General features: G+C 36.7%; 1 protein-coding gene across 1 annotated transcript in view; it reads right to left on the bottom strand.

The window, feature by feature from the left end:
• LOC141432750 (dynein beta chain, ciliary-like) overlaps positions 1 to 15,718 on the bottom strand; it is a 57,970-nt gene that overhangs the window by 8,691 nt on the left and 33,561 nt on the right. The window contains exons 42-64 of the mRNA XM_074094495.1: positions 15,387 to 15,611; positions 14,651 to 14,989; positions 14,414 to 14,562; positions 13,937 to 14,155; positions 13,628 to 13,865; positions 13,365 to 13,557; positions 10,452 to 10,629; positions 10,248 to 10,376; positions 8,882 to 9,101; positions 8,467 to 8,628; positions 8,198 to 8,397; positions 7,942 to 8,108; positions 6,489 to 6,667; positions 6,319 to 6,396; positions 6,058 to 6,219; positions 5,484 to 5,732; positions 5,092 to 5,203; positions 2,317 to 2,579; positions 2,116 to 2,196; positions 1,654 to 1,869; positions 1,417 to 1,565; positions 912 to 1,071; positions 669 to 835 (exon numbers count right to left, since the gene is read on the bottom strand). Coding sequence (XP_073950596.1) covers positions 669 to 835; positions 912 to 1,071; positions 1,417 to 1,565; positions 1,654 to 1,869; positions 2,116 to 2,196; positions 2,317 to 2,579; positions 5,092 to 5,203; positions 5,484 to 5,732; positions 6,058 to 6,219; positions 6,319 to 6,396; positions 6,489 to 6,667; positions 7,942 to 8,108; positions 8,198 to 8,397; positions 8,467 to 8,628; positions 8,882 to 9,101; positions 10,248 to 10,376; positions 10,452 to 10,629; positions 13,365 to 13,557; positions 13,628 to 13,865; positions 13,937 to 14,155; positions 14,414 to 14,562; positions 14,651 to 14,989; positions 15,387 to 15,611 — 4,235 coding nt within the window. The remainder of the gene's footprint in view (positions 1 to 668; positions 836 to 911; positions 1,072 to 1,416; positions 1,566 to 1,653; positions 1,870 to 2,115; positions 2,197 to 2,316; positions 2,580 to 5,091; positions 5,204 to 5,483; positions 5,733 to 6,057; positions 6,220 to 6,318; positions 6,397 to 6,488; positions 6,668 to 7,941; positions 8,109 to 8,197; positions 8,398 to 8,466; positions 8,629 to 8,881; positions 9,102 to 10,247; positions 10,377 to 10,451; positions 10,630 to 13,364; positions 13,558 to 13,627; positions 13,866 to 13,936; positions 14,156 to 14,413; positions 14,563 to 14,650; positions 14,990 to 15,386; positions 15,612 to 15,718) is intronic.

Raw genomic sequence — 15,718 nt, 5'->3', positions numbered from 1 at the left:
GATGCTATAATTGTTCCAATCATTTATTTAACTTTTGACAGCTCGAGTTACATGGATATGTCTACGTTTCCTTTTTTTTCGTTTATTATAAATATAAAATCAGGTTTAATATACAACAAAGATATGCGATGCTATAATTGTTCCAATCATTTATTTATATTTAACTTTGACAGCCGAGTTACTAATTAAATTATTTTGGCTGAATTTAACCGATTCATTATTTTTAACAATCGCGAACGAAGAAGGTTATATAATTTACCAATTACATTTACATTTAAATTTTTATAAAATTACCAATTATTGATATAAAATATAATCCATATAATTAAATGATTATTCACTTCCGACTTTTAATTATTTTTGGCGTTATTTAATATCATGGCATTTTCATTTGTTGTCAGTGGGTGGTAGGTATATTAAAAATAGTACGCCTATTTTATTAACTTTTAATCCCTAAAGTTTTTATTATTTTTAAATGATTTCTTCTTCACGTGCGTGATCTGTCAAAAGTTAAATAAACGATTGGAACGACTATAGGAAGTTGTCATTGGTGTTTTTTTTGCAGATCACCCCGCTTCATTGTTTAAGTATCTCTGGTGGATGGCAGCATTATATTATAATAAATATAGCAAAAATATCCTATAGAAAAATGAACGTTGGATATTTACAGCTGGGGGTCGATCATAAGCGGCCAGCGGGCTGAGTTGGTAAGAATAGTTGCATTTTCGGCGCTCATCGTGTCGGTAGGCAGGCCCTCGTTGTTCCAGCATGCTACTTGCGCATCGTCCGTCAACATCGATAGCGGATCTAGACCTTCCGTTGACTCGATTTTAGGCTGTATAACGTAGGGTATCACTTAATGACTACTATCCAACCATGGAAATAAATCGATTGCAATTCAGATTACTTACGTTAGTCTTGGCAAGCGTCGGCACCCAGTCGTCATTAATGAGCTGCAGTCGATAGCGACGCATGAAGCAACCCACATAAGAAATGAACGAAGAAACCAACAGAACATCACCGGGCAACGTTATCCCAGATTCCTTCAGGCTCAATACCGTTGCAGACCATCTGAATAAAGTTTTTTTTACGTAAATAATTTTTACAGTTATACAGTCACGAGCGTTAATTTGGTACACACTTAAGATCGAACATCTGTCATTTTGTATGACAATTCAAAGGACTTTTTCACGAGATGGGTCCCAAATTGACGCTCGTGACACTCTTACTAAGTACTTACGCTCATTTGTTTGGCTCTTCGCGTACTTCAGGTGAAGACACCAATGATGAAATAATCAATCAATAAGTAAAAAGAATCTTAAATTAATTAATGCAATTTTCCATCACCGCTGTTGCCCCGGTGCGATTTAAGATTAAGAAACTTGCAGGCAATAGAATGGGAAAGTTAAGTAATACCTAATTTTTTCCGAAGCCAAACCATTCACTAGCCTATTAGCTAAGTCAATGGTGTAGTTGGTTGCATCAGCTTCAGCTTGGCACTTCATCTTCTCATTTACAGCCTCTTGGAAAGCTTTCATTAAAACTCCTAATTTCTCTTCCAATTCCTATTGTTAAAATGAAAGAAAAGTCTATTGAATATCGCACATAGGAGAAAAAAAACAATAACAAACGGTGATTATTAAAAAACGCTACCTTGATCTGATCGGTGAGAAAAGAGAGCTTGTCCCTGGCAGCCTGCAACTCTGCGTTAGCAGCAGCGAGCGCTTTCCGCTTGGGCTCCACCACCACGAATACATCGTAGAACTTGCAGATGTTGATGACCCAAGAGCAGAGACCTGCTGCGGCACCCGATTTCGATGCGATAATTGTTGGATCAAACTCTGGATTTTTGATGTACGGCATAACCGCCTGCGTACAGAATTGTATATAATAATTATATTTAATAAAAGAAATCGTATACTTACTAAGTCGATATCTACTTAAGGAAGTCAGTCAAAGGTTATGAAATTATGAGACTTCGTGTTGTGGAATGTCTGTCCTAACTCTGACATTTTACTCGTCGTTGTCTACAAAATATACTCAGTGACATAAAATTTGGCCCACTCTACATACAAAATTAAATTACCTATTACTACATATCTGAGGTTCACGTACCTTAATAACATCAGGGTGAATGTTTTCCTTGTCATAATAGACTAGATCGTACAAGAACTGGTCCACCTTTGCCATCATGACCTGGAATAATTAAAATTAAGCACGCTCAGTTCAGAGTATATATTGCAGTTTTTTGTTTTAAAAGATATTGTAAAATAAGATTATACGACGTTATAAAATTCGATATAGGTAAAACTTTACCTTGCAAGCTTTCCAGGACCTATCCTTTGCAATCTTTCCCCTTTTAGAGAACAATACTAATACCGCTGCAGTGACCATAACTACAGCATCAGGAGGAGAACCAAAGGCTTTCAACTCCGTCAAGTTATTCTTATTCAAAGTATTTAAGGCTTCTTGAGCCGCAAGCAGGGCCGGCTCAGCCTTAGCCAGATCGGCGGCGCAGATATTTGCCTTTATTGTTACGTCTTCTTCAATAACTTTTACTTTCTTTTCTTCCTCGGCAGCTGTAGGTTGATACAGCAAAAGAAAATTGTTATATAGTAGAGTTCCTCGCTTCTATAGAAAAACCGTATTAGGCGGGTCACGCACTGAGTATGGCGCCGTATTAAATACATAAGTAACTAAAATAGTAAGTAGACATAAAAAACCGGCTAAATGCGAGTCGGACTAGCGCACGAAGGGTTCCGTACCATTCACTATCTATACAACTATACAACAATCTATACAACATTATACTCCGTTTAATTTAAGTTTTGAATTAACGGTCAAATTGTAACACATACGTTTCCCGGTATTTCAAACACAAATGGAGTGAAAATATCTACAAGTACATTTATTAGCGGTATTTATTATGTTTTTATTATAGAAGTTAAAACAATTTTAAATACATAGTTTCGTTGTTTCATTTAAAAACAGGTGCAGATTTTACCGTTAAGTTTCAAATGTTAAAATAAATGGAGTACAGGCATTAGCAAAAATAACACGTTTGTTGTATGGGAGCCCGCGTTAAATATTATTTTTATTTTAATTATATATTTTTAAAGTGAATATACGACTAAATATTCTATGAATATTTCAAGCGTCTACCTGTTGCCGTTATTAATATCGAGCAAAAAACAGCAAAAAATCACGTTTGTTGTATGGGAGCCCCCTTAAATATTTATTTTATTCTGTTTTTTAACCCCCGACGCAAAACACCGCCCGACTGTCTGTCTGTCTGTGGCACCGTAGCTCTTAAACGGGTGGACCGATTTGAATGCGGTTTTTTTATTTGAAAGCAGGTTTTCTAGCGATGGTTCTTAGACATGTTTCATCAAAATCAGTTCAGCCGTTTGTTGGTTAGGTTGTTAGTATTTGTTGTTATAGCAGCAACAGAAATACATAATCAGTGTCAATTTCAACTGTCTAGCTATCACGGTTCATGAGATACAGCCTGGTGACAGAGGGACGGATGGACGGACAGCGGAGTCAGCGGAGTCAGAGACAGGAGGAGTAAGTAATAGGGTTCCGTTTTTAGGGTTCCGGAGCCAAAATGGCAAAAACGGAACCCCTATAGTTTCGTCAATTCCGTCTGTCTGTCTGTCTCTCTGTCTGTCTGTCTGTCCGTCCGTCCGTATGTCACAGGCATTTTACTCGAAAACTACAAGATGTATATCAATGAAATTTGGAGTACAGATGTCTTCTCAAAGCCGCTATTTAGTTTTGTAGTTAAATTACAAAAATAAGTATTTATAGGGGGGGCACTCCATACACGTAACAGAAATTGAAAAAAAAAAATCACAATACTAATAATTTCACATAGCTCGACAGCTCTTTTGAAAAGATAGTAAGGTTTCTCAAAACCTTTTTTGATTAAGTGAAGATTATGATTGGTTTTTTGGAGTCTTTTTGTATTTTTTATTTCAACTCCAAATTTGTTACTTTTACGGGTATCCCGTGAAACCATATCGAAAATACAAACTGAGACATGGATGCACGAAAGAAAGAAAGAAAGAGAAAGAGTGAAAGAGTGTGACGTCTCTCGATGAGAGCGGAACATAGATGTCGCTAGAGCTGCTGCATAAGTAGCGTAGTAGAAATAAGCAACCTGAGATATGTATGCATAGGAAAAATTCGTGTCTAGATTCCTGTCCAGCGGTGGCGTAGGGGTTATAGCACGCAGCACGGATTGCTGAGGACCTGGGTTCGATTCCCAGCGCTGGTCTCTTTTTCTGGTTTTTCTGTGCATCCATTTCTGGGCGGCCATATTAAGGCGGTGGCAGCTGTCGATCGCCGAATGCGGCCGACTACAGTGTTCTTCACACTTTTGCGGTCGCCGCATGCAGCATGCGGCGAACAAAAAAGTGAAATTTCCGCTTATGTCATACTTATTTTTTTAATACTGCAAAAAGCCTCATCTTTGGGTCATTAAAAAGGTTGAACAATAAACGTATAATTTATTATAAATGTTATTAAACCTTTAAATATGTTTTAATTAATTAAGATTTCTATTACATAAACATAAATACTTAGTACTTTAGTACCCATAACACAAGCTTTGCTAAGCTTACTTTGGGACTAGGTCAATTGGTGTGAATTGTTCCGTAATATTTATATTTATATAAATAGATTTTTTACAAATTCATTCAATTTCACAAATATTTATTCCAGTAGTTGCAGTATACGGAATTCTTTTATAAAAAAAAAACAAGAGAAGCGGCTGTCGTGCAAAATTTACACTTTGGAAATATTTCGTTGTCATGTAATTTATTTGCTATCGATATTATTTTAATACCACAAATTTAATTTAAGATTGTAATCAACACATTTGATCCTATCTCTCGCTTTTTTCGTGTTGAAGTGACAGATCAAAGTGAAGTTTAAATATTTGGAATTCAGTGAGTAGACCCAACACTGTACTCAGCATTAAAAAAAAAAGTTACTTTGTCTCACGGAGTGAGCAAAATGCGATTTTGCTCACTGATTTCTCATAGCAGAACCTGCCTTTTTGAGGTACTGAGGTGAAAAATACTTTACCGAATGCCTTTTCCTTTGACACTTTTTCGCTTTCGGCGCCAACAACTTCAATCAATTCTTCAGCGGCCTTATTTTTAACTTTCAGTATTATCTCTTGTTCCGCTAGCGTTATCTAATAAAGCAAATGAAAAAAAAACTACTTAAACATTTTTGATTTTTGGTGTTTCTTATTTTTAGCTAATGCGTTAGTTTCGACTATAAAAATAGGATGATTTGAAACACGATAGCGCGCTGTACAGGGTAGGAGATGGATTCAAATTTCTGACATATGTATAATTTCTTTCCAGTAAGCCAATAATGTAGAAGTGACTTTTTTACATTACAAGAGAAGTGGGCGTATAGATAATACTTAAACGGCCCTGAACTGCAATTATGTTCTTTAAGTTAGGTACCTTCAGTACAGCGACATCGGCGGCGCACGATGCCAGCTTTTCCAATCCATTTTCCAACCTAGTTATCATCATCTTTAAGTTCGTAGTCTTCTCACTCAGCAGTTTACTATAGAGTGAAATTAGTTCAAGGAAAGTCTTCGGCGTCGTGTAATTATATCTTTTTTCATTTTGAAAATATACCGCTGACATTTGATTTACGCTTTGGTGCACGTGAGCCATGAAGTTCGCTACCGGGTCCACTAAGAACGGCTGTCAAATAATAATAAATGTTTAAACTTACTTCTTACTCTAAACATAGAAATTTATTTAAACAAACGCATTATGGTAAAGCAGTCGGAGTATACATTAAACTAGGTACCTATAAACAGTAGATTAGGTTACAAAGAGGTTACGAAGGAATTATAAAATGATATTTTGACTCTCAAATAGATAGTTTTTTTTTGTAAATAGGTATTATGTTGAAAAGACTTCAGTGCTGATTAAGACAGTGCAAGTGAAGGAGGAGACCGATAACCGATAGCTTGCAATACGCAGCAACAGACAGAGACATTAGGTTAATAATAAGTTCAAATACCGGCAGAGCTTCAACTTCTGAAATGAATCGTTTGGAGACGGAGCGCAGCGCCTCGGCGGGCCACTCGTGGAACCAGTTAATGGCCGTGCAGTTGACGAGGGATGGGAACTTACGGGCTCGCACTCTTAGCGTGGCGCCCACCGGCGAGAAGCATAGCACCACCTGTACGCCATAAGACAGTTTCAATAAGTATAGACTTAATACATTTCAACAAGAGCACTCGCACTCTAAGCTCTTCCATCCATAATATGACCAACGTACCTTCAACATGGTCCGAACCCGATTGATGAAGAAACGCCAACAATTCTCTCGCGTATCAGGTACACCAGACGCTTTTGTCTGCAGATGATATCAAAATATATTTATCATCTTGATTTACAAATTACAAAAGCAGTCAATTCAAACTGCTCTTTGTATATTTTTGAACTGACCTCGCCTCTTACACCGTTGATAATATTCTCTATTTCGTCATCAGCCAATAACTCTGGTATTTCTCCAGATGCAAGTAAATCATTGATTAGTACAAGGAATCGTTCTTCCGCGACCTGAGCGTCGGTCATCAGGAACATGTTGCCAATATTCTTCAAACCCGCCTTTATATATAATGCAGCTAAAATTCAAATTAGATAGAAAATAAACAAACCTACATACTGTTCATAGATTCAAAACTGAGTAGCATTACAACCAATATTAGCAATATATGTAAATAAATTGATGAGATATATTATAAGTAATTATATTAGTATTTACAGAGTTACTAGCAGAATTAATGTTCAAGAAATATTCTTCATTTACTGTATTTTTAATGAAAGTATAAATTTTAATCGTTTTAATTATCAGAATTGAAAATCTCAATGATAATAGTAGAAAATAAATATGTACCTACTCTTAACTTACGACTCTAAACAATGCAAAGAAAATATTGAAATTATAACTTTCACAACATCTGTAACTATACATTGTGGAAGAGCAATAAAGTATTGAGTACTTTTGTCATTTGTTCAGCGCAAAGAAGTAAACAATCAACAGTCTACTCTACAGAATTCAGTTTAACACCGATATTTATGTTCGCAATAAATAATAATTTACAAAATAATTTCTTACTACGACAATCCCTTCCTTGAATACCTATTGAGGCCTAAAATTATTTATTTTAAGTTACTTGATTACATTTATTGCGAGCTTTTATGTATTTAGTTTCACTTGTCCCGTTGTCTGTCTGTATGTCTGTTATCAAATCTTGCAAGTTAACTTCGACCAACTTCCAGTAGGTAGTTGGATTGAATTGAAATTTGATAACCATTGTGTAAATTGCGTGATAATACAATAATAAGACAATAATCTGGTAGAGACATCCAGATAGTCCGGCTAGGATAGTCTCCAAGGACGAACTCTTCAACGGTTAATGGCATCGACGTGAAATTTGGTATGCAAATGTAGTTTGGGTGACAATAAAACTTATTTTTGAATACCTTCGTTAGTAATTTTATTTCATTTCTAACTCTAGGTACACTCATGTCATGATTTGTATTTGTCGGTTGCGCTTTGACGTTTTTAGAAAAAAATAACACATTGACAGCAAAACGGCCAGTATTAAATTATCGAAATAGTACTTATGAAACCTCGCTAAAATATTTAATTGGCACCTGTTGCAGTCGTAACTTTTAGACTGGGAATAATTAGGGATTTAAAAACACAAGCACAACCTAGTTTAAAACAATTATATATTATTATATAGTATTCATTATTTATGTAATATCTTTGTATGATGTGAAATTTAAATATATTAACAACTTGTATATCTAACATCAATTTATTTGCATACGAATAAGGTAATTGATTCAGGTTTTGCACCTTACTGTTAGAAGTATGATTAAGAATTACCTAAGTCGACCTTTAAGTCAACTATGCAGTAGCCTTTACGTAATTGTATTTGGAACACTTCAAGGGAAGAAATAAATGCTGAAAGCCTGGACAAAGACTGTTTGCCGGAACCTCCTACGCCAACCAGTAGAGCGTTGCCTCTAGGAGCTTCAAGAATACGATTGATCCTGCATCAGATAAAGGTTTAAATAAACATTTGGTAACTATTACTGTATATTATTTTGCATTTTTTATAAACAGAATCTTGACAACGCACCTACAGATATGGTACATGGCATCTTCAAAAAGCACCAGGTTCATGCTAGCTACCATGTCATTGTATCCGGAGAGTGACTCGTCAAGGAGCCTCTTAATTTGCGGCCAATCTTTTATAGGGAAGTATTTGGGATCACCAATTCCTTCCGCAAAGTGGCAATATATTAAAGGTTTCTCAAAGACAACGGCTTCGTCAAATTCCTATTTAAAAATTCAGTATTATTTTATGTGCATCAAGTTAAAAAACAGCTAATGAAGACAAATACGTACCTCGCAGTTTTTCCTTATAACCTCTGCTATAAGTTTAGCAAACGACTCATTGTCAGCAGAGTCTACTAATTTGTCTGAGTATACACGGGTTGCTTCATGCATCCACAATCTGATCAATTCTGAATGTGTCTTTATAGCATCTCCAGTTGTAAATAGAATACCCTGTAAAATATTTAGGTAATTTTGCACATACTCGTAGAGTGGGCCAAATTTTGTGCCGCTGACAATATTTAAAAAAAAAAAATTTAAGTGCTTTTCCCAAATATAATGCACGTATTATAAAAAAACTGTGTAAATCTAATTATAAATATAAAATTAGAACAATAAGTCGAAGTTATGCTTATTAATAAAGGTGTCAGCGCGTCAGTAAAAATAATCGATTTTAAATACATAATTGCAGTAATCATCAATTTACCTGGAATATGTTTGATAGGTCTCTTAAATTAAAAATGTAGTGGAATTTAACGGCCGTGGGCAAAAACATCGAAGAAAGTCTGTTGTGCAGTGCTAAAGCCGTATTGACCAGTACCTCGGCATATTTCACAACAACTAAAAGGAATTTGTTCAGTGGATTTGCCAAATGCTGCGATAGAATTTGCACGTAGATGTGAATACACGCGTCTAGCGCTGGAAAGCTAAAATGAATATGTTATTACATGCAGATATTAAGGAATACCATTGAGGAATAAAACATTTAGGGCCCTTCCAAAAGAACCGGATTACACTTCAACGTTACAGCCAACTGCCATCAGTCCACATATATTTTAATTCATTGCAGTTCCAGTGCAGTCGACAAAACTGTACGGCCGTAAATGTATGGGCGGTTGACGTCGTCGGTTCTATTAGGTAGGCACTATACTGTATAGCCCAACAACTTCTTGCGCGACCGCGTGACGTACCCGTGGTCCAACTATAGTTTGTCCAACTGCTTTTCGACGGATCTTTCTGGGTATTTTGCCGTTCGGGCAACTAAAGTTACCTAACTAATCTAACCTACCTATTTTTGTATTAAAATATAATATTTATATAAATATAATATTTCTGGATTGGACCACGGGTACGTACCTCGCGACCGTCCCTAGGAATGAGACGCGGTGGCGGGGGCGAGGTAGCACGTCATGTAAAGTTTCTTCATCAAGAGAAGGAAATAGAAAGAGGGTTAAAACTGTTGTTACTTTATGACAGTGTACACTGTGAAGTTTTCACTGTATGGCGCTTTCCGCGAAATTATCTAAATCTATTCTTTTTTCGGGATGATGATTTTCTTGAGGCGATTTAAAAGATACGCTGGTGCGCTGTATTTATGACAATTTAGGCTCGTTAGCAATTTTTTTATTGTGGTCAGCAAAAACCAGTGGCTTCAGAATAGTTATTTATGCAACTGTATCGTAATAGGGGTCCTTAAAACACGAGTGTAGGTATAATCTCATGTGCGTCGATCGTTTTGTGACATGGCCTTTGTAGATCGTGTAGCTGCTTCAACCGCGCGGCCGCGGCTGAATGCGAGCGCCGTACGTACATTGCGCGCGGTCTCCCTGCTACCCCTCCAATCCCCGCTGACGTCTCTAGTACCTCGCCTCCGCCACCGCGTCTCATTCCTAAGGAGGGTCACGCACGAGTTTGTCTTGTCGGACCGTCGGCGAGTAGCGAATAAGTAGTGTTTAGGTATGTAAATTTTATCGCTTTTGTTGTTCAAATATTTCATACAAAAAATACTTTCTTCTCGCTACTCGTTGGCGGTGGCATTATTGCCTTTCGGCCTTTACTGTCACAGACTATACCTCACTGCGAAAGTACAGAAGTGCCTCTGTAAACGTGGATCGATTGTGAAAGAACCAGCAGTAGGATTCATGCATGACACAAACATGCAGTTCGAGATTTCTTTAAGAGAAAGCTTCTGTCTATCATACCTGGAAAGAAATATACTTAAATAACAATTTCTCTCAGTTAATCCATATTTGACGTAATAAATAATGTTACATTACCAGTGCTTGTAGTCCATGAACTCTCTGATAAGTGTGTGTGGCTGTACCGTACCGTACGTGTCTACTTCAGGCATGTTTAAGTCATCCACAAAATATATCATAAATTTGCTCCCGGGTGGACCAAAATTGCGACCTGATTTCTTCTCTAGAGGTTTTTCAAGCACTTTCTGTATCATTTCTATCAATACAAATAAAAATATTAAGGTGGTGACAGTATTTACTTATTTTTTCAAGGTCCCACGATAAAGGGTCTGCCTAGTTTGATCAGCTGCTACATAATATCTAGTTTGTATATTATTGATGTACGAATTAAAAAATAAAAATATTGTTTACTATGATTTATAGCTGAAATTTGGGACACTTATTTAAGTTCGGTAATAAACACAATACTATAATCGCAGGACGGGATTCTTCAACAGACTCCATTTAAAACGTTGTGCATGGATGATATTCGACATTGCAGCTTTGGCCGAAAAATCTAAATAATTAGAAGAGCTTGTAGTGGAAATAGACAACATATTTACATATTTTGTACTTAAAGTCAAACAATTTAAATATTTAGGCAGCATAATAACTTGTGACTCAGATGTTCCCCAGATATCATCCAACGAATCGCTATGGCCAAGAAAGCATTCAATACTAAAAAACATATATTTAGAGCCAAGCTTTCCAGGAGCGTCAGGAAACGATTTATTAAACCTAAATCTGGAGCCGAGCGTTGTACGGTAGGTACGGAGGCGAGACGTGGACACTGACCCAGCGAGACAGAGAGAGATTGAATGCATTTGAAATGTGCAAAAACGATGCATCAGAGCTATAAGTGGTAAAACCCAGAGACCCATGTAGACCTCTTTTTGCTAAAGTATATGCCACTTCCCTGCTTATACATTAAAAAAGTACTTAGCTATGTTTGTGAAAAAAGATTCCGAACTTTTTGAACGATATGCAAAATACGAGTATAATCGAAATTTCCGAAATAACGAGTATATCGTAACCAGTCCGCCTTTTATAGAAATAGTATTTATGTAATGGCAATAAAAAAAACAATAATATTCCTGACATATTTAAGACACACGATAATGTGAAATTTGAAAAGGCTATCAATGATTGGCTGTTAAATAGAATGTTTCACTGCACACTCGACTTTCTTAGTAATAAGGGCAAGTTGTAATTTTTATTTTTATTTAATTATCTGAGGTTAAGTTTTTAGGTTTAATATTGACATTTGATCTGTGTACCTAATTATTTTTATATAGTTATTATAGTTTCTATTTAATTAAACCGTATTGACTTTGGTAAAATTGCACAATAAGTATTGTAACACTGCCTTATAATATGTATGTTAATCTACCCATTTTGATTAATTTTCTTTGGCTAACTTATTTTATTTTTTAACCAGTTGCCATTGTCCCTATTAAGGCTATGGAATGGAATATTATTTTACTGTTGAAAATATTTGCACGCTTAGTTAATTAAGCAGAATGTATTGGACTACCACATGACATTGTAATACTACATTCTCGCAAATAAATTTATGATTTATCATTTTATGTGGTGTTGGAGGCAGATGGAAGCTATATAAGCTGGACGGAAAGAAAAACAAATGAAGAGGTTTTAAAATTGGTAGGCGAGAAGAGACTGCTGTTAAGAATGATTGAGAATAAAAGAGGGATTATGCTGGGGCACCTGATACGAAATGATAGGTACATAAGAGCAATTAAAGGGAAAATACAGGCCGGAGAGGCAGGGGAAGACCGAGACGTGAGTATTTCTCAAAAAGTTGTCCCGTCATGACATTGACAAGAAATCAGTTTGTCAACAAATTATTAACACTAAGGACGAGATTATAAATAAAACAAAGTGCATAAAACATCCAAAATTTCTTGACGTCAGGAAAACGTCACGAAATCTTGTGAGGAAAAAATCGTAATTTCGTAACTAAGTACATCGAAACTTTCTATTGGAACTAACAATAAAGATTATCTGACTTTTTATCACCTTTACTACAAAGTTTGTATATATTTAAATACAATATTACTTATTTTTCGTGTTGAAATAGCGTCAGGATTTTTTTTTACAAGTGAACAACTGAAAATGGTCAACTTTTTGAGAAATAGTCACGTGCATTTATGGATCAAGCCAAAGAGAAGGTCAATGTTATGTCGTATCAGGAGTTCAAAGAATTGGCAGAGAGGCGTACAGAATGGCGATTACCCACCCACAAGAGCCCTCTCAAATATAAATATGATGATGGATAATGATGAAAGATTATGTAGTTTGAATGACAACAAGGTTTAAGTAATGCTGTTATTTATAATATTTTACTTTCTCTAACTGGTAAATAAATAAAATTGTAATAAAAATAATTTTATAGTACCTATGTTGTTTTAATTCGATTGTACAAATTAAGACTGTTTATCTGTACCTACCCGTAACTGTACTGTAACCACTGTAACCGTAATAATTAGTATACCAAGTGCCATCCACGAAAACGCGTGATTTTGTCAAAATTAGACATTAATGACATTGTAATATGAACCATTGCGTCATCGTGAATGACTCTACCTATAACTGTCTTGTTTATTGACGCTGTCATCTATAAAATTTTATACTAGATCACAAAAAGTTTAGCAATGATCTCCTAAGTTACATACTCCGGATTGATACATACCTACTTATGACGTTTTAAAGAATTGTAATTATGACCAAAAAATGAGAAGGCCGAAATTGACACAGAATCAAGAACTAGTTCCATTACTGGATTTCAATAAATTTGTCCTATACTATCCGCCTTCATGATAAAAAAGCCCCATGGAAAATTCTTAAGTTGTCCCAGAAGTTAGGGTTGTTATGTCAGTCACCATACAGCTTAGTCCTAATAGTTTAATACCCTGCAATATTTCCGTAACTTACCAGATGTAGTATAAAAGTTGAGAGGGGCATTCGTTATTGCATAAGAATCTGGCAAAGCGTTGAGCTTGGCAGCAACGCTCACCGTTTTGCCGCTCCCAGCGCTGCCAACAAGCATGACGGGCTTTTGTTTTGTAATTAATAAATCCATGAAGAATCTAATGCGAGTGGTTTCTGACGTAGATACGAGGCATGACTGGAAATAAACATAAATGTAATTTGTGTATTATAAATTATAAAAGCCAAATTTAAGGATGTAACCAGACCTGCAATGGTAAATCTGGATCCAGATCAAATTTTTCCACTCTCTCAGACCATGGCAAAAACTTCTTTGTTTCAGGATCTATAAAGAAACTAAATACGTTTCCGGTGGATGGGAACTTTATTTGTTTAAACTCATTGCAGAACCATTTGCTGAATTCATTTCGCCAGTCCACCAGCTGATCTTGGAAAAGTCCAGATCCAAAACCCCACATTACAGCGAACACGAAATAAATTTCGTACCTTAAATAAATTGCAAAATTAGTCTTAAAACTTGATTCGAAACAGCCGAGATCGGTAGAATAAATATTCACCATTCTTTCGGGCAGTCTGATGGCAATAATGATTTATTTAAGAAGCATTCGAGTAAGTAGCAAGTCAGTTGAATCTGTTGTAAATCTGTAAGAGGCGTGATGCGTTTATATTTTTTGGAAGTCTCCAGTAACGCGGGGATATATTTATCAAACATGACTGTCAGCATGGCTTTCTCAGATTCGTCATCTCGCGTCGTCTCAATCCACGAAGCCACAAAGCTGAAAAACCGCCAAATATGATTGTTCGTAATTAAGTTACAGTATTCGTACTCGTAGTATGCTTACAATGAGGGTTTTCACAGAGGCGAAATATCGCTAGATGGCGTTAGTATCGAGAGGTCCGTTTGAAGTTTCCTTGCGATTGGCTCATTTAGTATTTTAACCAATCACCAGCAAACGTCAAACGTCAAATGGAGCTCACGATACTAACGCCATCTAGCGATATTTCGCCTCTGTGAAAACCCTCATTGTACTCACGGATTCCAGCCGAGATCTTGGGGGTTGATGTACAGAATGCCGGCTCTCGACACAGTGGCAGGAGTGGCAGTCCGCAAGTTGGCGATCTCAAATAATAAACGCATCGGTTTAGTTAAGGCTATGCGCTCATTACTGGCTAGCGTTAATACCTGGAATAAAAAATAAATAATAGAGCAGTAGCCTAAAAAGTTCGTGAATATCCAATTTATTTTGTTATATGTATTAAAATATTCCAACTTTATTATCATCCATCAACGTGTTCAAGCTCTCGATCCACATGGGGTCGATGTCGCCGTCTAGTACAATCCACTTCGGGCCGTCACCAGGCATATTAGCCATATCCCTCATAATAGTAGAGAAAAGACCATCTCTCCATTCTCTCGTGGCGGGGTTAATGATGCCAAACAACTCGTCGTTAGTGACTGCTTTAGGGTCAAGGTCATTATAAAATGGTTTAAGTTTCATCATATGGTAAGTTTTGTTCAGACATTGCCAGACTGCAGACTTGCCAGTACCAGCAAAACCATCAATAAATACTGAATGGCGCACTGCGAATAGCTCTACCAGCTGCACCATCTGAAATTAATAAATTAGTTTGCGTTTTTTTTAGTAGTAAGTAGACACTTTTGCTCAAGCAGTGCGGCTGTGGTGCCCTAGTGGCTGGCTAGATCAAAATTATCTAGGCCAATGGTCATATTATAACCAACGGCCTCACAAACAGAGGAGTACAAATCCTGTGTAAAATTGCATTTGAAATTTATCACGAGCTTTACCAATCAGCACTGGACCCGCGCGGGAACTACAGCCTAAGCCCTTTCACTCGGAGATAGGGCCTGTGGCCAGCCAGTGGGAAGTTATAGGGTGGGAAGATGACTTTTGCTCATCATAATAACGGAAACGGAAAAGATTTTAAAGATATGTACGTGCGATCAAGACTTTCAGAAGATTGGCACACGCGAAATTTAAAGCAAACCTTCAAAATAAATCCAGGTTCCGGTTGGAGTTTCATAGTAACAGCGGCTTCTCTTAATTTTTGTTCGAAATCAAAGTCACGTTTCCTGGGCACATCGAGTGCAGGGAACAAGTCCCCAATCAGACCCATGAAAACTGGCGTGTCGTCAGTCACGATCTTGGGCACATTAAAATCTCGCAAAGCTCTCATCAGCACTTGGTCTTCTGGTCTGAGCCGATCGCCTCGCTAAAAACGTAAGGCTGGTTAAAGCAATCCGACAGCCCAGCTCGAATGAAAAGCTCTTATGATGTTGATGATTAGTTACTGGCCTGAGCTGAATTAAAAGTAATTAG

This window comes from Choristoneura fumiferana, chromosome 11 (assembly GCF_025370935.1).
Source record: "Choristoneura fumiferana chromosome 11, NRCan_CFum_1, whole genome shotgun sequence".
Classification (NCBI taxonomy): Eukaryota; Metazoa; Arthropoda; class Insecta; order Lepidoptera; family Tortricidae; genus Choristoneura; species Choristoneura fumiferana.
Note: the sequence above shows the minus strand (reverse complement) of the source record. Positions and strands in the feature narration are given on the sequence as shown.